We start from the raw sequence: 24,700 nt of genomic DNA, 5'->3' as shown, positions 1-24,700 counted from the left end.
CGTGTCCTAAATAAACATGTTTAACGTGTCCTAAATAAACATGTTTTATGTGTCCTAAATAAACATGTTTAACGTGTTGTAAATAAACGTGTCCTACCTACATGTACAGAGTACTTTAATCAATCACCTAACCAAACCTACATGTACAGAGTACTTCAATCAATCACCTAACCAAACCTACATGTACAGAGTACTTCAATCAATCAGTTAAGAGTACTTCAATCAATCAGTTAACCAAACCTACATGTACATATTACCTCAATCACTCAACTACCTCGTACCCCAGTATAGTGACTAAGTACCGGTACTCCTTGTATATAGCCTGTATATAACCTTGTCATTGTTAGACCTTGTCATTGTTATTTTATTGTGTTACTATTTTATTTGATCTATTTGTTAATTGTCATACTTTTAAAACTGCATTGGTGGGAAAGGGCTCGTAAGTAAGTATTTCACGGTAAGGTCTATACTGTTGGTTAAGGGCTTGTAAGTATTTCACGGTAAGGTCTATACTGTTGGTTAAGGGCTTGTAAGTAAGTATTTCACGGTAAAGTCTATACTGTTGGTTAGGGGCTCGTAAGTAAGTATTTCACGGTAAGGTCTATACTGTTGGTTAAGGGCTTGTAAGTAAGTATTTCACGGTAAAGTCTATACTGTTGGTTAGGGGCTCGTAAGTAAGTATTTCACGGTAAGGTCTATACTGTTGGTTAAGGGCTTGTAAGTAAGTATTTCACTGTAAAGTCTACACTTGTTGTTTTCGGCGCATTTGAAAAATACAATTTGATTTAAAAAAATACATAAATATATATTTTATTTCACCACTATAACAACAAGGACCATAGGCTGAACTGAGAACTGTGGCACCATGTCAAAACCATGCTCTTCTTTCAACAGCTCATATCAATTCCTAGTTGCTTGGCTCTCTCTCCATTATCGAGAGCAGCTTAAATGGCCTCCATGTTTTACATCATCCATCCATCCTGCACAAATAGATATTGATTGAAACCAATACAATGAAATACTTTTCTCCTGATGTGAAGTGTCTCCTCAGAGATCTGAACCCCTGTGCCCTTCTGCTTTCTCTGTGTTCTCATTTACTAAGTACAAGTCCACACAGCTGCTTCTGCACACAGAAACCAAATAAGGATCCTACCATAGAGTTTTGGTTTAAATTAATAGCTTGATGGTGGACTGGGGTTCAGCTGACATGAGAAGTCGAGAGAGGCTCACATGATTAACTTGGCTGAAGCTTTGGTGTAAATATTCTAACCACATACATAACTGATTGATGCTCAGTTCCCAAGGGCCCTGTAAGTCTTTCACAGACACAAAACAAGTCTGGTTATATCACATATGCTAATACCCTTCTCCATTTCCTAAAATCAATATCTCTGACCTTGCCAAATTTCTGTTGTTATTTCAGAAACTCTGGCACAGTAAGCATTGGATCAACCAAGGAACCCTGGCACAGGGTGCTTCTGTAACCAAGGAACCCTGGCACAGGGTGCTTCTGTAACCAAGGAAGCCTGGCACATGGTGCTTCTGTAACGAAGGAACCCTGGCACAGGGTGCCTTAGTAAACAAGGAACCCTGGCACAGGGTGCTTCTGTAACCAAGGAACCCTGGCACAGGGTGCTTCTGTAACCAAGGAACCCTGGCACAGGGAGAGAGAATTCCCTTGGTAGATAATGCGGTCGACATTTGATTGTGAGGAATTCTAAATCAGGTGAACAGAAGGACTTGAGTTCCTGTATGCTTTTGTGACCACACCACGTCTCGTTAACCATAAGGCATACGCCCCCGCCCCTCTTCTTACCAGAAAGATGTTTGTTTCTGTCGGCGCGATGCGTGGAGAAACCAGCTGGCTGCACCGACTCCGATAGCGTCTCTCCAGTGAGCCATGTTTCCGTGAAGCAAAGAACGTTACAGTCTCTGATGTCCCTCTGGAATGCTACCCTTGCTCGGATTTCATCAACCTTGTTGTCAAGAGACTGGACATTGGCGAGAAGTATACTGGGGAGTGGTGCACGATGTGCCCGTCTCCGGAGTCTGACCAGAAGACCGCTACGTTTCCCTCTTTTACAAAGTTGTTTTTTTGGGTCGCCGGCTGGGATCCATTCCGTTGTCCTGGGTGAAAAGCAGAACACAGGATCCGCTTTGCGAAAGTATTCCCTGTTCACTCATGACGGCACAGCCAGGCACGACTCCAACACCATCATTACATTTGCAGATGACACAACAGTGATAGGCCTGAACCCGATGATCCCGACAATGACGAGACAGCCTATAGGGAGGTCAGAGACCTGGTCGTGTGGTGCCAGGACAACAACCTCTCCCTCAAGACAAAGGAGATGCTTGTGGATTACAGGAAAAAGAGGACAGAGCACGCCCCCATTCTCATCGACGGGGCTGCAGTGGAGCAGGTTGAGACCTTGGTGTCCTCATCACAAACAAACTAACATGGTCCAAGCACACCAAGACAGTCATGAAGAGGGCACGACAAAACCTATTCCCCCTCAGGAGACTGAAAAGAGTTGGCATGGGTCCTCAGATCTTCAAAAGGTTCTACAGCTGCACCATCGAGAGCATCACTGCCTGGTATGGCAACAGCTCGGCACCCGACCACTAGGCACTACAAAAGGTAGTGCGAATGGCCAGTACATCACTGGGGCCAAGCTTCCTGCCATCCAGGACCTCTATACCAGGCGGTGACAGAGGAAGGCCCTAAAAATTGTCAAAGACTCCAGCCGCCCTAGTCATAGACTGTTCTCTCTGCTACCGCACAGCAAGCGGTACCGGAGTGCCAAGCAATTGATCATGGTGTGTAGTTACACTTTGTTTCAACAGCAGTTTTTCCCTCTCCGTCTCTTTACAGTGTAGTGTGTTTATATGGTGTTGTCTCTCCTTCTCTTCACAGTGTAGTGTGATAATAGGGTGTTGTCTCTCAGTCTCTTTACAGTGTAGTGTGATAATAGGGTGTTGTCTCTCCGTTTGGGTTAGTTTACTGTTAGTTACTGGGTGAGTTTATATGATGAAAATCCATTTAATATCCTTCCTCATTCCTATCATCCTCATCCCTATCATCCTCAACACTTTCTTTCTCATCCTTCTCTTCCTCATCGCTTTCATACCTCTCATCATCATCCACCTCTTCCTCATCCCACCCATCCCTCTCTTCCTCATCCCCCTCATCCCTTTCATCCCTCTTCCTCATCCCTTTCATCCCTCTCATCCATCTCTTCCCCATCCCTCTCATCCATCTCTTCCCCATCCCGCTCATCCATCTCTTCCTCATCTCTTTCATCCTCATCACCCTCATCATCATGATCCCTCTCATCCTCATCCCTTTCATCCCTCTCACCCTCATACCTTTCAACCCTCTTCCTCATCCATCTCTTCCCCATCCCGCTCATCCCTCTCTTCCTCATCCTTTTCATCCCTCTCTTCCTCGTCCCTCTCATCCTCATCCCTCTCATCCTCTTCCCTCAGTCACTACATTTCTTTAGAACCCTATGGGCCTTGGTAAAAAAATAAATAATGCACTATATTGAGGGAATAGGTTTCCATTTGGGATGCACACCTAGTCTCTCCTCATGCTGCCCCACACAGCTTATCTCTGTGGGACTGTCAAACACAAGCACCAGCCATCCGTGTCCCTGTCTCCCTTGGCCAGATCGCAATCCAAAAATCAATCTGTGACACAGAGCTCTCCTACGTGGTGTTTACCCCTCTGTTACATCATGTCTGGCTGAGACCTGGGAGGTTGGGCTGCTGGACCCAGGGGTCTGGGCTGCTAGAACCAGGGGTCTGGGCTGCTAGAACCAGGGGGCTGGGCTGCTGGAACCAGGGGCTGGGCTGCTGGAACCAGGGGGCTGGGCTGCTGGGGGGCTGGGCTGCTGGAACCAGGGGCTGGGCTGCTGGAACCGGGGGCTGGGCTGCTAGAACCAGGGGGCTAGGCTGCTAGAACCAGGGGGCTGGACCCACCATCACCCCCAAGAGGGGCTGCCAACATCACCATCACCCACTGGCCGTAGGTTGAAGAGTGGCTCATCTTGGCTCACAAGAGCGGGCCGAAACACAAAGGCTGACAACAGGGGGAACTGCTAGGAGGTTGAAAGAGGAAGAGAAGGTAGAGAGAGGTAGAGACAGACAGAAAAAGGGAGAAAGAGGAGGCAAAAAGGAGCAGAGAAGAGGCAGAGAGAAGCAGAGAGAAGCCTAGAGATGGGGACAGAAACAAGGATGAGAGATAGCATCCTGCTGAGGAAATCAGAGTTCACAAAGGCTAAGAAATCAGCCACAGCTTAATATTCAACCCATCCCCCTTTATCCGACCAGAGCTACCACAACTATCCTAGAAAGATGGAGAGAGGGGGGAAAGAGAGAAAGAGAGCGAGAGAGAGAGAAAGAAAGTGAGAGAAAGAAAGAGAGAGACAGAGGGAGGAGAGAAAGAGAGAGAAATCCTAGCTTCAGGTCTTCCATGGGCAACACGCATGGGGTATAGGATATTTAAAAACTGCTCTCCCAGACCTCCCACCTTGGCTGTAAGTCAGGCCCTATTGATGACTGACTCTAGAGGGGTATCTGTGTCCATTACCCCCAGACACGCTGTGATGACCACAAAATACTGTACCTCTTCCTTCCCTCAAGACTATAGGGTCCAGCTGCAGCGTGGTGTGGCAAACTGGACTACAGCAAGAGTGATCTCCTTTTCTAATTGTCTGTTGATGTAGGCCGAGGGTACATACTATGTGTGATTGTGTGTGTGTGTGTGTTTCAAGTTTCAAGTTCTAATGTCACGTGCAGTGAAATGCCTTATTTGCAAACTCAAAACTCAACAATGCAATAATCAAATCAAATTGTATTTGTCACATGCGCCATTACTTAAAAATCAAACAGTGATTTTCTGGATTTTTTAGATTCTGTCTCTCACAGTTGAAGTGTACCTATGATAAAAAATTTCAGACCTCTACGTGCTTTGTAAGTAGGAAAACCTGCAAAATCGTCAGTGTATCAAATACTTGTTCTCCCCACTGTATGTCACTCACCATGGAAGTTGAAGACAGCGTCCTCTGTCAACAGGGGTCTCCTTGGAGATGTTGAGCCCGGACCTGACAGAGAACAGAAACAACTTTGCCACCCTGGATCCAGAGGTTCCAGCGCCTTCTTTCTTGGGGGCTTCCCATTCAAGATCGGACCCGGACATACCTGCGTCTTTCTCCTCTGTTCTGTCTCCCTCTCCGATGGCTTCTACCTCGGGTTCAGATCCTCAGAGCTCCCACCCTCATGAGACCGTGAGGCTGCCTGAGAGTCCGGCCCATTTAACATCACCAGGTCATCATAGGCAGCTCTATGGTGAGAAACATCTCTGTTCCCAAGGAAAAAACCCTGTGCTACACAGGACATCACAAGGTTGCTTTCGACTGTTCTACGGCAGATGTTGGGAGCTGACACTGTCATAGTCCATGTGGGGTCAAACGACATCAGGAGTGCTAGTTCGGAACATCTCAAAAGGGATTTCAAAAAACTGATTTTTTTAATGGAAGCCTCTCAAACATAATCCAGGTAGAAGCAGGAATCCCCCAGGGTAGCTGTTTAGGCCCCTTGCTTTTTTCAATCTTTACTAACAACATGCCACTGACTTTGAATAAAGCCATAGTGTCTATGTAAGTGGATGACTCAACACTATACATGTCAGCTACTACAGCGACTGAAATGACTGCAACACTTAAAGAGCTGCAGTTAGTTTCGGAATGGGTAGTAAGGAATAAGTTAGTCCTAAATATTTCCAAACGTAAAAGCATTGTATTGGGAAAAATAATTCACTAAACCCTAAGCCTCAACTACATCTCATAATCAATAATGTGGAAATTGAGCAAATGTAGGTGACTAAACTGCTTGGAGTTACCCTGGATTTTAAACTGTCATGGTGGAAACATATTGATACAACAGTAGCTAAGATGGGGAGAAGTCTGTCCATAATAAAGTGCTACTCTGCATTCCTAACAACAAGGCAGGTCCTACAGGCCCTGGTTTTGTCACACCTGGACTACTGTTCAATAGTGTGGTCAGGTGCCACAAAGAGGGACTTGGGAAAATTGCAATTGTCTCAGAACAAGGCAGCCCGGCTAGCCCTTAAAAGTACACCGAGAGCTAACATTAATGACATGCATGTCAATCTCTCATGGCTCAAAGTAGAGGAGAGATTGACTTCATCATTACTTGTTTTCGTAAGAGGTGTTGACAAGCTGAAGGTACCGAGCTGTCTGCTTTAAAATACTAGCACACAGCTCAGACACCCACGCATACCCCACAAGACATGCCATCAGAGGTCTCTTCACAGTCCCCGAGTCTAAAAAAGACTATGGGGGGCACACAGTACTACATAGAGCCATGACTACATGGAACTCTATTCCACATCCGGTAACTGATGCAACCAGTAAAATCAGATTTAAAAAGCAGGTAAAAATAAGAATTTGTTCTTAACTGACTTGCCTCGTTAAATAAAAAGGTAAAATAAAATAAAATACAAAATACAAAAAAAAGAAGAAATATGAAGAACACAATAAGTAAGTAACATACTAAACTCAGCAACAAAAAAATAAACATCCTCTCACTGTCAACTGCATTTATTTTCAGCTAACTTAACATGTGTAAATATTTGTATGAACATAACAAGATTCAACAACTGAGACATAAACTGAACATGTTCCACAGACATGTGACTAACAGAAATTGAATAATGTGTCCCTGAACAAAGGGGGGATAAAAATCAAAAGTAACAGTGAGTATCTGGTGTGGCCACCAGCTGCATTAAGTACTGCAGTGCATCTCCTCCTCATGGACTGCACCAGATCAGCCAGTTCTTGCTGTGAGATGTTACCCCACTCTTCCACCCAGACATTTCTGGGGGGAATGGCCCTAGTCCTCACCCTCCGATCCAACAGGTCCCAGACGTGCTCATTGGGATTGAGATCCGGGCTCTTCGCTGGCCATGGCAGAACACTGACATTCCTGTCTTGCAGGAAATTATGCACAGAATGAGCAGTATGGCTGGTGGCATTGTCATGGTGTAGGGTCATGTCAGGTTGAGCATGCAGGAAGGGTACCACATGAGGGAGGAGGATGTCTTCCCTGTAACGCACAGCGTTGAGATTGCTTGCAATGACAACAAGCTAAGTCCGATGATGCTGTGACACACTGACCCCAGACCATGACGGACCAATCGATCTAGCTCCAGAGTACTGGCTTTGGTGTAACGCTCATTCCCCTGGTGAGACAAAATCGCAACTCTTCAGTGAAGAGCACTTTTTGCCAGTCCTGTCTGGTCAGCGACGGTGGGTTTGTGCCCATAGGCGACGTTGTTGCCGGTGATGTCTGGTAAGGACCTACCTTACAACAGGCCTACAAGCCCTCAGTCCAGCTTCTCTCAGCCTATTGTGGACAGTCAGAGCACTGATGGAGGGATTGTGCGTTCCTGGTGTAAGTCGGGCAGTTGTTGCTGCCATCCTGTACCTGTCCCACAGATGTGATGTTCGGATGTACCGATCCTGTGCAGATGTTGTTACACGTAGTCTGCCACTGCAAGGACGATCAGCTCCCTGTAGCACTGTCTTAGGCATCTCACAGTACGGACATTGCAATTTATTGCCCTGGCCACATTTGCAGTCCTCATGCCTCCTCATGCCTCCTTACATTTGCAGTCCTCTTTCCTCATAATCCTGGACTATCGGACCACCATTTTATTACGTTTGCAATTGCAACAAATAATCTGCTCAGACCCCAACCAAGGAACATCAAAAGTCGTGCTATAAATTCACAGACAACACAAAGATTCCTTGATGCCCTTCCAGACTCCCTCTGCCTACCCAAGGACGCCAGAGGACAAAAATCAGTTAACCACCTAACGGAGGATCTCAATTTAACCTTGCACAATACCCTAGATGCAGTTGCACCCCTAAAAACTAAAAAAAAATCTCATAAGAAACTAGCTCCCTGGTACACAGAAAATACCCGAGCTCTGAAGCAAGCTTCCAGAAAATTGGAACGGAAATGGCGCCACACCAAACTGGAAGTCTTCCGACTAGCTTGGAAGGACGGTACCGTGCAGTACCGAAGAGCCCTTACTGCTGCTCGATCATCCTATTTTTCTAACTTAATTGAGGAAAATAAGAACAATCCGAAATTCCTTTTTGATACTGTCGCAAAGCTAACTAAAAAGCAGCATTCCCCAAGAGAGGATGACTTTCACTTTAGCAGTGATAAATTCATGAACTTCTTTGAGGAAAAGATTATGATTATTAGAAAGCAAATTACGGACTCCTCTTTAAACCTGCGTATTCCTCCAAACCTCAGTTGTCCTGAGTCTGCACAACTCTGCCAGGACCTAGGATCAAGAGAGACGCTCAAGTGTTTTAGTACTATATCTCTTGACACAATGATGAAAATAATCATGGCCTCTAAACCTTCAAGCTGCATACTGGACCCTATTCCAACTAAACTACTGAAAGAGCTGCTTCCTGTGCTTGGCCCTCCTATGTTGAACATAATAAACGGCTCTCTATCCACTGGATGTGTACCAAACTCACTAAAAGTGGCAGTAATAAAGCCTCTCTTGAAAATGCCAAACCTTGACCCAGAAAATATAAAAAACTATCGGCCTATATCGAATCTTCCATTCCTCTAAAAAAATTTAGAGAAGGCTGTTGCTCAGCAACTCACTGCCTTCCTGAAGACAAACAATGTATACGAAATGCTTCAGTCTGGTTTTAGACCCCATCATAGCACTGAGACGGCACTTGTGAAGGTGGTAAATGACATTTTAATGGCATCGGACCGAGGCTCTGCATCTGTCCTCGTGCTCCTAGACCTTAGTGCTGCTTTTGATACCATCGATCACCACATTCTTTTGGAGAGATTGGAAACCCAAATTGGTCTACACGGACATGTTCTGGCCTGGTTTAGATCTTATCTGTCGGAAAGATATCAGTTTGTCTCTGTGAATGGTTTGTCCTCTGACAAATCAACTGTAAATTTCGGTGTTCCTCAAGGTTCCGTTTTAGGACCACTATTGTTTTCACTATATATTTTACCTCTTGGGGATGTTATTCGAAAACATAATGTAAACTTTCACTGCTATGCGGATGACACACAGCTGTACATTTCAATGAAACATGGTGAAGCCCCAAAATTGCCCTCGCTAGAAGCATGTGTTTCAGACATAAGGAAGTGGATGGCTGCAAACTTTCTACAATTAAACTCGGACAAAACAGAGATGCTTGTTCTAGGTCCCAAGAAACAAAGAGATCTTCTGTTGAATCTGACAATTAATCTTAATGGTTGTACAGTCGTCTCAAATAAAACTGTGAAGGACCTCGTCGTTACTCTGGACCCTGATCTCTCTTTTGAAGAACATATCAAGACCATTTCGAGGACAGCTTTTTTCCATCTATGTAACATTGCAAAAATCAGAAACTTTCTGTCCAAAAATGATGCAGAAAAATGAATCCATGCTTTTGTCACTTCTAGGTTAGACTACTGCAATGCTCTATTTTCCGGCTACCCGGATAAAGCACTAAATAAACTTCAGTTAGTGCTAAATACGGCTGCTAGAATCCTGACTAGAACCAAAAAATTTGATCATATTACTCCAGTGCTAGCCTCTCTACACTGGCTTCCTGTCAAAGCAAGGGCTGATTTCAAGGTTTTACTGCTAACCTACAAAGCATTACATGGGCTTGCTCCTACCTATCTCTCTGATTTGGTCCTGCCGTACATACCTACACGTACGCTATGGTCACAAGACGCAGGCCTCCTAATTGTCCCTAGAATTTCTAAGCAAACAGCTGGAGGCAGGGCTTTCTCCTATAGAGCTCCATTTTTATGGAACGGTCTGCCTACCCATGTCAGAGACGCAAACTCGGTCTCAACCTTTAAGTCTTTACTGAAGACTCATCTCTTCAGTGGGTCATATGATTGAGTGTAGTCTGGCCCAGGAGTGGGAAGGTGAACGGAAAGGCTCTGGAGCAACGAACCGCCCTTGCTGTCTCTGCCTGGCCGGTTCCCCTCTTTCCACTGGGATTCTCTGCCTCTAACCCTATTACAGGGGCTGAGTCACTGGCTTGCTGGGGCTCTCTCATGCCGTCCCTGGAGGGGGTGCGTCACCTGAGTGGGTTGATTCACTGTTGTGGTCATCCTGTCTGGGTTGGCGCCCCCCTTGGGTTGTGCCGTGGCGGAGATCTTTGTGGGCTATACTCAGCCTTGTCTCAGGATGGTAAGTTGGTGGTTGAAGATATCCCTCTAGTGGTGTGGGGGCTGTGCTTTGGCAAAGTGGGTGGGGTTATATCCTTCCTGTTTGGCCCTGTCCGGGGTGTCCTCGGATGGGGCCACAGTGTCTCCTGACCCATCCTGTCTCAGCCTCCAGTATTTATGCTGCAGTAGTTTATGTGTCGGGGGCTGGGGTCAGTTTGTTATATCTGGAGTACTTCTCCTGTCCTATTCGGTGTCCTGTGTGAATCTAAGTGTGCGTTCTCTAATTCTCTCCTTCTCTCTTTCTTTCTCTCTCTCGGAGGACCTGAGCCCTAGGACCATGCCCCAGGACTACCTGACATGATGACTCCTTGCTGTCCCCAGTCCACCTGGCCATGCTGCTGTTCCAGTTTCAACTGACCTGAGCCCTAGGACCATGCCCCAGGACTACCTGACATGATGACTCCTTGCTGTCCCCAGTCCACCTGGCCATGCTGCTGCTCCAGTTTCAACTTCCACCTGACTGTGCTGCTGCTCCAGTTTCAACTGTTCTGCCTTATTATTATTCGACCATGCTGGTCATTTATGAACATTTGAACATCTTGGCCATGTTCTGTTATAATCTCCACCCGGCACAGCCAGAAGAGGACTGGCCACCCCACATAGCCTGGTTCCTCTCTAGGTTTCTTCCTAGGTTTTGGCCTTTCTAGGGAGTTTTTCCTAGCCACCGTGCTTCTACACCTGCATTGCTTGCTGTTTGGGGTTTTAGGCTGGGTTTCTGTACAGCACTTTGAGATATCAGCTGATGTACGAAGGGCTATATAAATAAATTTGATTTGATTTGATTTGCAGCATGCCTAAGGCACGTTCACGCAGATGAGCAGGGACCCTGGGCATCTTTCTTTTGGTGTTTTTCCAGAGTCAATAGAAAGGCCTCTTTAGTGTCCTACGTTTTCATAACGGTGACCTCAATTGCCTACCGTCTGTAAGCTGTTAATGCCTTAACGACCGTTCCACAGGTGCATGTTCATTAATTGTTTATGGTTCATTGAACAATCATGGGAAACAGTGGTTAAACCCTTTACAATGAAGATCTGTGAAGTTATTTGGATTTTTACGAATTATCTTTGAAAGACAGGGTCCTGAAAAAAATGAGAGTCAGTTTACCATATTAAATAAGGGTCAGTTTTTATACAGGGTCAGTTCAATACCTGAGTTTATATACAAAGGGTCAGTTCAATACATACATATTCAACACCAAATACAGGGTCAGTTCAACACCATACTATATACAGGGTCAGTTCAATACCATATTAATATACAGGGTCAGTTCAACACCATCCTATATACAGGGTCAGTTCAAGTACCATACTATATACAGGGTCAGTTCCAGTACCATACTATATACAGGGTCAGTTCAATACCATACTATATACAGAGTCAGTTCCAGTACCATACTATATACAGGGTCAGTTCAATACCAAACTATATACAGGGTCAGTTCAATACCATACTAGATACAGTCAGTTAATACCATATCTACAATGTGCAGGGATACTGGAGTGATAGAGGTAGATATGTATAGGGGTAAGGTGACTAGGCAACAAGATATAAGATAAACAGAGTAGCAGCAGCTCGTATGTGAGTGGGTGAGTGTGTGTAAAGTCAGTATAAATGTATGTGCATATTATGTGTGAGTGAGCAGATGAGTGAGTGTGAGTGTGTGTGTGTGTCTGTGTGTGTGCTCGTATGTGAGTACAGGGTCAGTGAGTGTGTACGTGTGTGTGTAAAGTCAGTATAAATGTATGTGCATATTATGAGTGTGTAATACCATATCTGTGTGTGTGTGTAGCGTGAGTGTGATGAGTGAGTGAGCGTGGCAACAAGATATGTGTGTGTGTGTGTGTGTGTGTGTGTGTGTGTAAAGTGAGCGTGTGTGTGTGCATAGCGTGTGTGTGTGAGCAGTGTGTGAGTGTGAGTGTGTGTGTGTGTGTGTGTGTGTGTGAGCGTGTGTGTGTGAGTGTGTGTGTGTGTGTGTGTGTGTGTGTGAGCGTGTGTGTGTGTGTGTGTGAGTGAGCGTGTGTGTGTGTGTGTGAGTGTGTGTGTGTGTGTGTGTGTGTGAGCGTGTGTGTGTGTGTGTGTGTGAGCGTGTGTGTGTGTGTGTGTGTGAGTGTGTGTGTAGGGTCCTGTGGGTGTGTAAAGAGACATAGGCCAATAAAGATACATGGTTAACTCAGATAGTAGATGTACCTATTTATCAGTCTTATTGCTTGGGGATAGAAGCTGTTCAAGAGCCTGTTGGTGCCAGACTTCATGCCCTGGTACCGCTTGCCGTGAAGCAGAGAGAATAGTCTATGTCTTGGGTGGTTGGAGTCTTCAACGGTTTTCCTGGGCCTTCCTACCCACACCGCCTGCAATCCATGATATATGCCATGGATGGCAGGGAGCTCAGCCCCAGTGATGCACTGGGATGTCCGCACCACCCTCTGTAGCGCCATGTGATCGAAGGCGGTGCTATAGCCATACCAGACAGTGATGCAGCCAGTCAAGATGCTCTCAACGGTACAGCTGTGTAACTTTTGGATGATTTGAGGGCCCATGACAAACTTTTTCAACCTCCATAGGGGGAAGAGGTGCTGTCGCTCCTTCTTCACGATTGTGCATGCGTGTTTGGACCATTTTAAGTCTTTACTGATTCGGACACTGAGGAACTTGAAGCTCTTGACCAGATCCACTGCAGCATCGTTGATGTGGATGGGGGCGTGTTCACCCCATGGTTTCCTGTAGTCCACAATCAGCTCCTTCATCTTACTGACACTGAGGGAGAGGTTGTTGTTCTGGCACCACACTGCAAGGTCACTGACCTCCACCTTGTAGGCTGACTCATCGTCGCTGGTGATCAGGCCTACCAACATCTTTAGCAAACTTGATGGTGGTGTTGGAGTCATGCGTGGCCATGCAGTCGTGGGTGAACAGGGAGTGCAGGAGGGGACTAAGCACATACCCGTGTGGCCCCTGTGTTGAGGGTTAGCGTGGCGGAGGTGATGTTGCCTACCCTCACCACCTGGGGTCGGCCTGTCAGGAAGTCCAGGATCTAGTTGGAGAGGGAGGTGTTCAAACCAAGACTCATAAGCTTGGTGACAAGCTTGGAGGGGACAATAGTGTTGAACACTGAGCTGTAGTCAATGAACAGCATTCTCACATAGGTATTCCTCTTATCTGGGTGGGTGAGGGCAGTGTGGAGTGCAATTGAGATTGCATCATCTATGGATCTGTTAGGGCGGTATACACATTGGAGTGGGCCCAGGATGTCTGGGATGGTGGAGTTAATGTGTGCCAAAACAACCTCTCAAAGTAGGGATGCACCGATATGACATTTTTTGCCGATACCGATATCCGATATTTCCCTTGCCAAAAAAAACGATACTGGCCTCCCGAGTGGTGCAGTGGTCTCAGGCTGTGCCACTAGCTGTGCCACTAGAGAACCTGGTTCGAGTCCAGGCTCTGTCGCAGCCGGCCGCGACCGGGAGACCCATGGGGGCGGTACACAATTGGCCCAGCGTCGTCCTGGTTAAGGGAGGGTTTAGCCGGCAGTGACGTTCCTGTCCTATCGCGCACCTCCGACACATTGGTGCGCCTGGTTTCCGGGTTAAGCAGGTGTTGAGTCAAGAAGCAGTGCGGCTTGGCTGGGTTGTGTTTTGGAGGACGAACGGCTCTCGATCTTCGCCTCTCCCGGGTCCGTACGGGAGTTTCAGCGATGGGACATGACTGTAACTACCAATTGGATAGCACTAAATTGGGGAAACAAAGGGGTAAAAATAACAATAATAAAAAATATAAAAACATATTTAAATACCTGATCCCGATAACCGATATTACACATTTTAGCTGCCTTTTAAGCACTCTAGTACAGTTAAACACACACAAACACACACTGACCAAAAAGGTATTTTGTTGGCATTTATGTAAGTCCCCATTACCAGTAAAACATCATCAAAACCTATTTCTTTCACTTACTTGCTGTTTCGTTCATTTGTTCAGTCGTTTCTTCCTCAGCCAGGATTTCATCATTCATGTCAAGCAGTAAAGTTTCAGCTCTGTCTGTTCGTGGCCTCTCTTCCTCGGTGCGCAATGTCACTGTGTCCATTTTAATCTTGTTTAGCTGTGTCTGTAACATTGCACGTAAACCCTGTTTCTTGTCTGCATCAAAGTAGCGTTTTCCTTGTACCGAGCATCGAGCATGGTGGCGACACAGTAAAGAGGCTCAGAGAAAATGCCACCGAATCGCTTGTTCACAGACTCTAGTAGAGTACTTTTGTAAGTTTTAACCTCATGGTCTGTGTGGGCAGTTTTGTTGAGCAGGCATTTCAATGCCATGACAGAGGGTATCACGTCTGCTGCAGACACAGTTGATGAGTTTATTTCTTGATTCAGTTGTTCGAATGGAGCTAGGAGTGTGTTCATGTTTTCAATGAGAGTCCACTGGTTTGTACTGATTGTTGCAGGTAACTCATAGTCGGCTGCATACACGCCAAGCACTTGTTTTTGTTCCAGCAGGCTCTCCATCATGTAAAAAGTACTGTTCCATCTGGTGGAAACATCTTGCTTAAGCCTTTTCCTTTTCATTCCAACCTGCTCCTGTACTGCTTGCAGGCTGTATGTGAGCTGTGAGCGTTTAAAATGACCCACTGTCTTCCTACCTGTTGCCACTGTGTCAGATATGCTGCGTTGGTCCAAAACACCTTTGTTCACAGCCAGTTGCAGCTTGCGTGCCATGCATGGCAAACTGGCAACTCCGCATTCTTCCAAAGCGTTTGTCATGTTACGTGCATTATCACATAGCACAACGTGTACTTTGTTCTTGGGGATTTTCTTAGTTTCAAACATGTTCTCAAATGCCATTAAAATGGCAGCAGCGGTATGAGAACCAGCACATTCTTGAGCAATACGGCTTTCCTCAGTACAAAATCCTCATCGACCCACAGTGCTGTCAGACTCAGCATGCTCATGGGGTTGACGTCGCTGGCCCAAATGTCACTTGTGAAGTTAATAGCAGTGACTCCCATAGCAAGTTGTTCATGGATGTGTTTTTCAACAACACTGTGTAACTCCGGTAGGGTAACATCTGAAAAATAGTGACTACTTGGTAGTGTGTAACGGTGCTCGAGGAACTCGACCAGTCAGCAAAAGCCAACATCATCCACGACAGAGAACGTTTGATTGTCACTGTTGATTGTCAAGGGCAATGAATTCCATTATCTTGGAGTTAATAGATTTCGCCTTTGAGTTGTCTCGCTGAAATGTTCTTACACTTTCAAATGACTGCTCGACTTGAACTTGTTAAGTTGTTGGAAGAGTGCGCTTATTTTTTTTTCTGCTTTAGATCTAAGTAGTCACTGAACGTCTAGGGCTGTTGCACTTTCAAATGAGCCATTAGGTTTGTGGTACCAAAAGATTTCACTTTCTCCCCTCCTCTGGAAATAACAGCTGCACAAATGTTGCGTATGTTATCTTCCATTGAAACTTCAAAATTGATCCACACAGCAGACATTTTAGGAATGCTGTGTTGCACGTGTAATGCTGTATTTTTCGTGGCGTCATTACATCACCCACCTACATTATACAGGTATGCACGTCATCTACCTACATTATACAGGTATGCACATCATCTACCTACATTATACAGGTATGCACGTCACCTACCTACATTATACAGGTATGCACGTCATCTACCTACATTATACAGGTATGCACATCATCTACCTACATTATACAGGTATGCACGTCATCTACCTACATTATACAGGTATGCACGTCTTCTACCTACATTATACAGGTATGCACATCATCTACTTACATTATACAGGTATGCACGTCATCTACCTACATTATACAGGTATGCATGTCATCTACTTACATTATACAGGTATGCATCTGTCATCTACATCTACCTACATTATACAGTCATCTACCTACATTATACAGGTATGCATGTCATCTACTTACATTATACAGGTATGCACATCATCTACCTACATTATACAGGTATGCACGTCATCTACCTACATTATACAGGTATGCACGTCATCTACCTACATTATACAGGTATGCATGTCATCTACCTACATTATACAGGTATGCACGTCATCTACCTACATTATACAGGTATGCACGTCAGCTTCGACATCGGTTTTGCACATCGGTGTTAAACTAGACATAGAGCCGATGCCGATGTTGGTATTTTCAGCGAATATGGGCAGATTCCGATATGCTCACCGATATATCGTGCATCCCTATCTCAAAGCACTTCATGATTACAGAAGTGAGTGCTACAGGTTGGTAGTCAATGTGGCATGAATCCTTAGAGTTCTTGAGGACAGGAATGATGGTGAACATCTTAAAACATGTGGAGATTTCAAACTGAAACAAGAAGAGGTTGAACATTTACTGTGAATATACCTGCCAGCTGTTCTGCGCATGCTCTGAGAACGCACCCTGGAATATTGTTGGGCCCCGCGGCCTTGCGGGTGTTGACCTGATTAATAACGTCAACCTTGGAGAGCGAGGTTCACCCAATTCTTCTGGATCGCTGATGTCACGATGTTGTTGTTGTCAAAGCGTGCATAAAATGCATTGAGTTTGTCTGGTAGACAATTTCCTGGATAAAAGGTTTCATGTAATAGTAAAGGTGTAGACTTAGCAGTAGAAAACCTAAACAGTATATTTGACCTCTCAGCTTCCCTATCAAATCTAGAAAATGTCAAGCAGACAACCTCAGAAAGGTAACAACAATGACAAATGGTTTGATGAAGAATGCAAATACCTAAGAAAGAAATTGAGAAACCTATCCAACCAAAAACATAGAGACCCAGAAAACCTGAGGCTACGCCTTCACAATGGTGAAACAATACAGAAATACACTATGGAAAAAGAAGGAACAGCACGTCAGAAATCAACTCAATGTAATTGAAGAATCCATAGACTCGAACCACTTCTGGAAAAATGGGAAAACACTAAACAAATAACACCATAAAGAGTCATGTGACGACCCTCCCACTCTGTCTGCCGTATTCTATCTCTTTCATCGTTTCCTTATTAGGATGCCGGTGGGCGGAGCCGGGAGGGTCGTCAGCAACATGGGAAACACCTGGGCCCGGGTGTGTCCCAGGATAAATAGACTTCTTCCACATTCATTGGGAGACTCTCCACGCAGACATACAAATAAACAATAGTGTATAGGTTACCTTAGTTAATAAATATATTTTGTTATTCCTTATCTCCACGTTGTCTCCCTTTTTGTTACGGGCTTGGAGCCGGTTTGTGACAGTTATCTATCCAAAACGGAGATGTATGGATAAACCACTTCTCCAATCTTTTTGGCTCTATAACAAAGAACAAACAGCAAAAACATATATATGATCAAATACACATTTTAGGACCAACTATTAAAAGACTGCAAGAACCCACTGGATTCTCCAATGACATTGAATGAACTACCAGACAAAATACAAACCCTCCAACCCAAAAAGGCCTGTGGGGTTGATTGTATCCTAAAAGAAAGACCAGGCAAAAAGGGCCTTCTATGCCATCAAAGGGAATATAAAATTTGACATTCCAATTACGATCTTGCTAAAAACACTTGAATCAGTTACAGAACCCATTGCCCATGATGGTTATGAGGTCTGGGGTCCGCTCACCAACCAAGAATTCACAAATGGGACAAACTGTCACATTGGTAACAATGATTCGGGAGACAGGGGCAGGAATGCGTAATAGTTTTTTTTATTGTACCCAATTTACGGCGTGCTGTGTAAAAGGCACGGGGATGAAGACCAAACAAACACTATACAAAAAACACAGGGTTGAAACCCAAACAAAAGAGTGAGGAGTACCTCGAATAATTAAAACACGCACACAATGATTAACACACGGGACGAGACCTGTAATCATATGTGCAATCCACAATGGCATGAAAGCCAAAACACACAGCACAGGTACTCACACGCACCAACTGATATTGTAACAGTAATGGACAGGACCATGGTGAACAAAGGACACACTTATACAATAACTAATCAGTGGGAATAGGGGACAGGTGTGCATGATGAAAGTTCCAGAGCGATCCGTGACAACACCAAATTGAGACTCTGCATGCAGAATTCTACAAAAATATCCTCTGTGTACAATGTAAAACACCAAATAATGCACGCAGAGCAGAATTAGGCAGATACCCGCTAATTATCAACATCAACAAGCTGTTAAATTCTACAACCACCTAAAAGGAAGTGCTTCCCAAACCCTCCATAACAAAGCCATCACCTTCAGAGAAATGAACCTGGAGAAGAGTCCCCTAAGCAAGCTGGTCCTGGGGCTCAGGAAACAAACACAAACAGACCCCATAGAGCCCAAGGACAGCAGCACAATTAGAAATAACCAAATCATGAGAAATCATGGCAGAATACCTGACCACTGTGACTGACCCAAACTTAAGGAAATCTTTGACTATGTACAGACTCAGTGAGCATAGCCTTGCCATTGATAAAGGTTGCCGAAGGCAGACATGGCTCTCAAGAGAAGACAGGCTATGTGCACAATGACCACAAAATTAGGTGGAAACTGAGCTGCACTTCCTAACCTCCTGTCAAATGTATGACCATAGAGACACATATGTCCCTCAGATTACACAGAAAGCAAATCCAATTTTGATAAACTCCCATATCTATTGGCTGAAATACCACAGTGTGCAATCAAAGCAGCAAGATTTGCGACCTGTTGCCACAAGAAAAGGGCAACCAGTGAAGAACAAACACCATTGTAAATAGAACCTATATTTATGTTTATTTATTTTACCTTTTGTTTATTAACTATTTAAAATCACTTTTGTTTATCTATTTCACTTGTTTTGGCAATGTAAACATATGTTTCCCTTGCCCTTAAAATTGAAATGGAATAGTTGGGCAGATCATGGCTGGGTCTTTCTTTGTAATCCGTAATGGACTGTAGCCCCTGCCACGTGTTATATGATTCCACCTTATTCCTATGTTGCCCTTTTGCTCGTTTGATGACTGCTGAGGTCGTAGCGGGACTCCTTGTACTTATTCCTGTCCTCAGCCATAGCCTCAGGGTTGTCTACAATAGCTCTGTGTACGGTAAACCCTGTCCTTTAGTTCAGTGTCAACCTCAATGTTAATCCAGGGCTTTTGATTCGGGAAGCAGCAAACCCTCACCGAGGAGACAACGTGGCCGATACATTTTCTAATGAAGCCAGTGACTGAGGTGGCTAGCTTGTCAATGTTATCGGCAGAGTCTAGAAACATATTCCAATCAGCGCTAGCAAAGCAGTCCTGTAACATAATCTCTGATTCTGGTGACCACTTCTCAACGGAGCGAGTGATAGGTACTTCCGGTTTATATATTCTTATTCCAGTCCTTCACTTAGATTTGTGTGTATCAGGTAGTTGTTGTGGAATTGTTAGATTACTTGTTAAATAATGCTGCACTGTCAGAACTAGAAGCACAAGCATTTTGCTACACTCGCAATAACATCTGCTAACCATCATGTGTATGTGACCAATAAAATTTGATTTGATTTGAGTTTCTGCTTGTAAACACTCTTACTGACACTGTTGGCTGGTTCGTGTGTTGTATTGTTGTCTCTACCTTTTTGCCCTTTGTGCTGTTGTCTGTGCCCAATCATTTTTGTACCATGTTGTGTTGCTACTTTGTTGATGTCATGTTGTGTTGCTAACATGATGTGTTGTTGTCTTAGGTCTCTCCTCATGTAGTGTTTTGGTGTCTCTTTTGTCGTGATGTGTTTTGTCCTACTTTTTAAAATTTTTATCCCAGCCCCCGCAGGAGGTCTTTGGTCTCTTGGCAGGCCCTTATGTCCTGTCCCTATGCAGCCAGAGCAGAGCAGGCCACACTACCTATAGCTGGCAACTCTCACCAGATTGATGAGCCACACGCTGTATTATTCAATAGCTGTAATAATGTAGAATTCAAAAATCAGACAATTTTAATATATAACAAACATGGATACATGTTAATGAGACATATTATTTCAATAAACAAATGACAACAATTATATAATTACAAAATATTATTTACAGTAGGCTAGTTTTGACATAGGCAGAGTGAGGTGGCATAAGTTTAGTGAGATGACGTAGGCCTAGTGAGGTGGCCTTATGTCAAACCTAAACATCACGTCAATATTTCAATAATTTAAAGTAACAGCAGGAACCTTGTATTACCATATATACTGAGTATACTAAACATTAAGAGCAGCTGTTCTTTCCATGACACAGACTGATGAATAGACTGACCAGTGATATGCCACTTCAATCAGTGTAGATAAAGGGGAGGAGACAGGTTAAAGAATGATTTTTATACATTGAAACAATTGAGACATGGATTGTGTATGTGTGCCATTCAGAGGGTGAATGGGCAAGACAAAAGATTTAAGTGCCTTTGAACAGGGTATGGTAGTAGGTGCCAGACGCACCAGTTTGTGTCAAGAACTGCAACGCTGCTGGGTTTTTCACTCTCAAACGTTTCCTGTGTGTATTTTTATTATTTAGCCTTTATTTACCTAGGCAAGTCAGTTAAGGACAAATTCTTATTTACAATGACGGCCTACCCCGGCCAAACCCTAACCCGGACAATGCTGGGCCAATTTTGTGCCGCCCTATGGGACTCCAAATCACGGCCGATTGTGATACAGCCTGGAACCGAACCAGGGTCGGTAGTGACACCTCTAGCACTGAGTTGAAATGTCTTAGACCGCTGTGCCACTCGGGAATCCCTGGTCCACCACCACCCAAAGGAAATCCAGCCAACTTGACACAACTGTGGGAAGCATTGGAGTCAACATGGGCCAGCATACCTGTGGAATACTTTTGACACATTGTAGAGTCCATGTCCAGCTGAATTGAAGCTGTTCAACTCAATATTAGGAAGGTGTTTCTAATGTTTGGTATAGTCAGTGTATTGTTGCCTAATGAATTGACTCTTATGAAGTCTTACTTATTAACGTTGTTTTGGTTGTCATGGTCAGATGACCTGTCCTTGACCACCATGTTGGACTAAGGAAATGGCACATGCTTGTCTCTCATCTTTTTTAACAGTATCCAGTGTTGCAATATCTTTTTTAACTTCTTGATGCACCCATCTCGTTAGCGGGGTCATTTACGTCAACATCAGCTGGATTGCAGCACGCCAAATTCAAATTAAATTACTAAAAATATTTCATTTTCATGAAATCACAAGTGCAATATAGCAAAACACATCTTAGCTTGTTGTTAATCCCACCTGGCGTGTCAGATTTCAATAAAGCTTTTTGGCGAAAGCGTTCATGTAAGAACATCTCTCTCAGTAGACAAAATATTACAAACAGCTAGCCGCCAAGTAGATTTGTCACAAAAGTCAGAAAAGCAATAAATTAAATCGCTTACCTTTGATGATCTTCGGATGTTTGCACTCACGAGACTCCCAGTTACACAATAAATGTTCCTTTTGTTCCATAAAGATTATTTTATATCCAAAATACCTCCACATTTTTGGCGCTTTATGTTCAGAAATCCACAGGCTCGAGCGGTCACGACATCGCAGACGAAAATTCCAAATAGTATCCGTAATGTTCACAGAAACATGTCAAACGTTTTTATAATCAATCCTCAGGTTGTGTTTTCAATATATAATCGATAATATATCAACCGGGACTTTAGCTTTGTCAATAGCGGAGAGAGACACAATGGCTGCTCCAAACTGTTGCGCAAGCAAAACTCTGGGGACACCCAGCTTTACACTGACGCGATGTGATCTTTCTCGCTCATTTTTCAAAATAAAAGCCTGAAACTATGTCTAAAGACTGTTCACAACATGGGGAAGCCATAGGAAAAGGAATTTGGTTGATATCCCTTTAAATGGAGCGAAAGCAGGCAATGGAACATGGAGCTTTCAAATAGAGGCCACTTCCTGGTTGATTTTTCCTCAGGTTTTCACCTGCAATATCAGTTCTGTTATACTCACAGACAATATTTTGACAGTTTTGGAAACTTTAGAGTGTTTTATATGCATATTCTAGATTCTGGGCCTGAGAAATAGGCTGTTAAATTTGGGTACGTTTTTCATCCAAAAATCAAAATACTGCCCCCTACACTCAACAGGTTTTTAACAGCATGCAGTGTTGCAGGCAGTTTATTGCCACCATAGTAGAGTTGCTACTCTGTTCAGCTTTGGCTAAGGGAGAAAGGTTCTATGTCCTGTCTTGAAAGTTCATACACCTTACACAAGCTGCTGCAGATACATAAATTATGTTAGCACACATTCCACCAGGTATATCTCACTGATCATCCCCAAAGCCAACATCTCATTTGGCCGCCTTTCCTTCCAGTTCTCTGCTGCCAGTGACTGGGACGAATTGCAAAAATCCCTGAAGTTGGAGACTTTTATTTCCCTCACCAACTTTAAACATCAACTATCTGAGCAGCTAACCGATCGCTGCAGCTGTACACAGTCCATCTGTAAATAGCCCACCCAATCTACCTACCTCATTCCCATACTGTTTTTATTTTATTTACTTTCCTGCTCTTTTGCACACCAATATCTCTACTTGCACATCATCATCTGCTCATTTATCACTCAAGTGTTAATCTGTTAAATTGTAATTATTCACTCCTATGGCCTATTTATTGCCTACCTCCTCATGCCTTTTGCACACGCTGTATATAGACTTTATTTTATTCTACTGTGCCATTGACTTGTTTATTGTGTTATTGGCTTGTTTATTGTTTACTCCATGTGTAACTCTGTGTTGTTGTCTGTGTCACTCTGCTTTGCTTTATCTTGACCAGGTCGCAGTTGTAAATTAGAACTTGTTCTCAACTAGCCTACCTGGTTAAATAAAGGTGAAATTAAAATTTAAAAATAAAAAATGTAAACATAGGCCTACAAATGAAACCTAGCCAATTCCACAGCGGAACTCCCGACTTCACACGGTTTGAAATTTCAATCTGACTATGGCTGTTTCGCCTAGAAAAAGAAACGGCAGAGAGCAGGGTGTTATGCTCTGTTCGTCCCAGTCAACCTCCAGCCTCTTCTCTATAAATACAAGTACGATGGTTCCCGAACTGACCTAACCTGCTTCTGGTTTCCCAGTACCCACAGAAAAGAGCGCGCACATGCTATAACATAACATGACAGGTCCGTAGCCTACCTTCGGTGTGACAGCTGGAGGAGAGGATGGTGCTCGAGGGTCTGAAGAGGTAAGGTAGGTACCGGGAGAAGCATTTCATCTTTTGGGTTGTTGTTGGCTGCGCATCACTATCAAGTTCACATTGTAGGCTACTCTACACCGACTGCATTGACAAGGCAGAAATAAACTAATCGCTGGAGAGAGGTCATGTTCTTCGGCATGACTTTTTATCGCCTTATATAAACGGGAATCCTTCCTTCAGTGCTAACCTAGCAGGAAGAGAGGATAGGTCTCCGCGCGCTATGCTACTCTCATAAAGCATGCTTCTTCCCCCTAGTCGCCAGCAGGACACGAGAATGTTATTTTTGCTGGAGTCGGCTGCTATGGAAGTAGGGGCAGACTGGGACGAGAATTCGGCCCAGGCATTTTATCCACACCAGCCCACTTCACCTTACCAGTGAAAGGCAATACATCTTACTCATCCTCTTTTTCAACCAGCTCATGTTTAAAACAAATGCAATATGTAAAAACACAAAACCAACACTGTTTAGGGCAACAGGAAGCTTAGTGGTTAAAAGTGTTGGGCCATTAACCAAAAGTCTAACCACTAGGCTACGATTATTGAGGACCCCCCAAAAAAAAAAAAAACGATACAGTTTAATCGGCCGATTTAAATAAATAACAAATGTATTTGTAATAATGACAATTACAACAATACTAAATTAACACTTATTTTAACTTAATATAATACATCAATAAAAACCCATTTAGCCTCAAATAAATAATTAAACATGTTCAATTTGGTTTAAATAATGCAAAAACAAAGTGTTGGAGAAGTAAAAGTGCAATATGTGCCATGTAAAAAAGCTAACGTTTGAGTTCCTTGCTCAGAACATGAGAACATATGAAAGTTGGTGGTTCCTTTTAACATGAGACTTCAATATTCCAAGGTAAGAGGTTTTAGGTTGTAGTTAATATAGTATTTATAGGACTATTTCTCTCTATACCATTTGTATTTCATATACCTTTGACTAGTGGATGTTCTTATAGGCAGTATAGTATTTCCAGTGTAACAGTATAGCTTCCGTCCCTTCTTGTTCTCGCCCCTACCTGGGCTCGAACCAGGAACACATCGACAACAGCCACACTCAAAGCAGCGTTACTCATCGCTCCACAAAAGCCGCAGCCCTTGCAGAGCAAGGGGAACAACCACTCCAAGTCTCAGAGCGAGTGGTGTTTGAAACGCTATTAGCGCGCACCCCG

General features: G+C 44.0%; 1 protein-coding gene across 1 annotated transcript in view; it reads right to left on the bottom strand.

Moving 5' to 3' along the window:
• The window catches only part of LOC112228284 (serine/threonine-protein phosphatase 2A 55 kDa regulatory subunit B beta isoform), a 157,878-nt gene extending 133,813 nt beyond the window's left edge, over window positions 1-24,065 (bottom strand). The window contains exon 1 of the mRNA XM_042309801.1: window positions 23,459-24,065. Within this exon, the coding sequence (XP_042165735.1) occupies window positions 23,459-23,537 (79 nt within the window). The 5' untranslated portion in view covers window positions 23,538-24,065. The remainder of the gene's footprint in view (window positions 1-23,458) is intronic.
• Window positions 24,066-24,700: the final 635 nt, after the last annotated feature.

This window comes from Oncorhynchus tshawytscha, linkage group LG30, assembly GCF_018296145.1.
Source record: "Oncorhynchus tshawytscha isolate Ot180627B linkage group LG30, Otsh_v2.0, whole genome shotgun sequence".
NCBI classification, from domain to species: domain Eukaryota; kingdom Metazoa; phylum Chordata; class Actinopteri; order Salmoniformes; family Salmonidae; genus Oncorhynchus; species Oncorhynchus tshawytscha.
The sequence above is the reverse complement of the archived record's forward strand: the minus strand, read 5'-3'. Positions and strand labels throughout refer to the sequence as shown.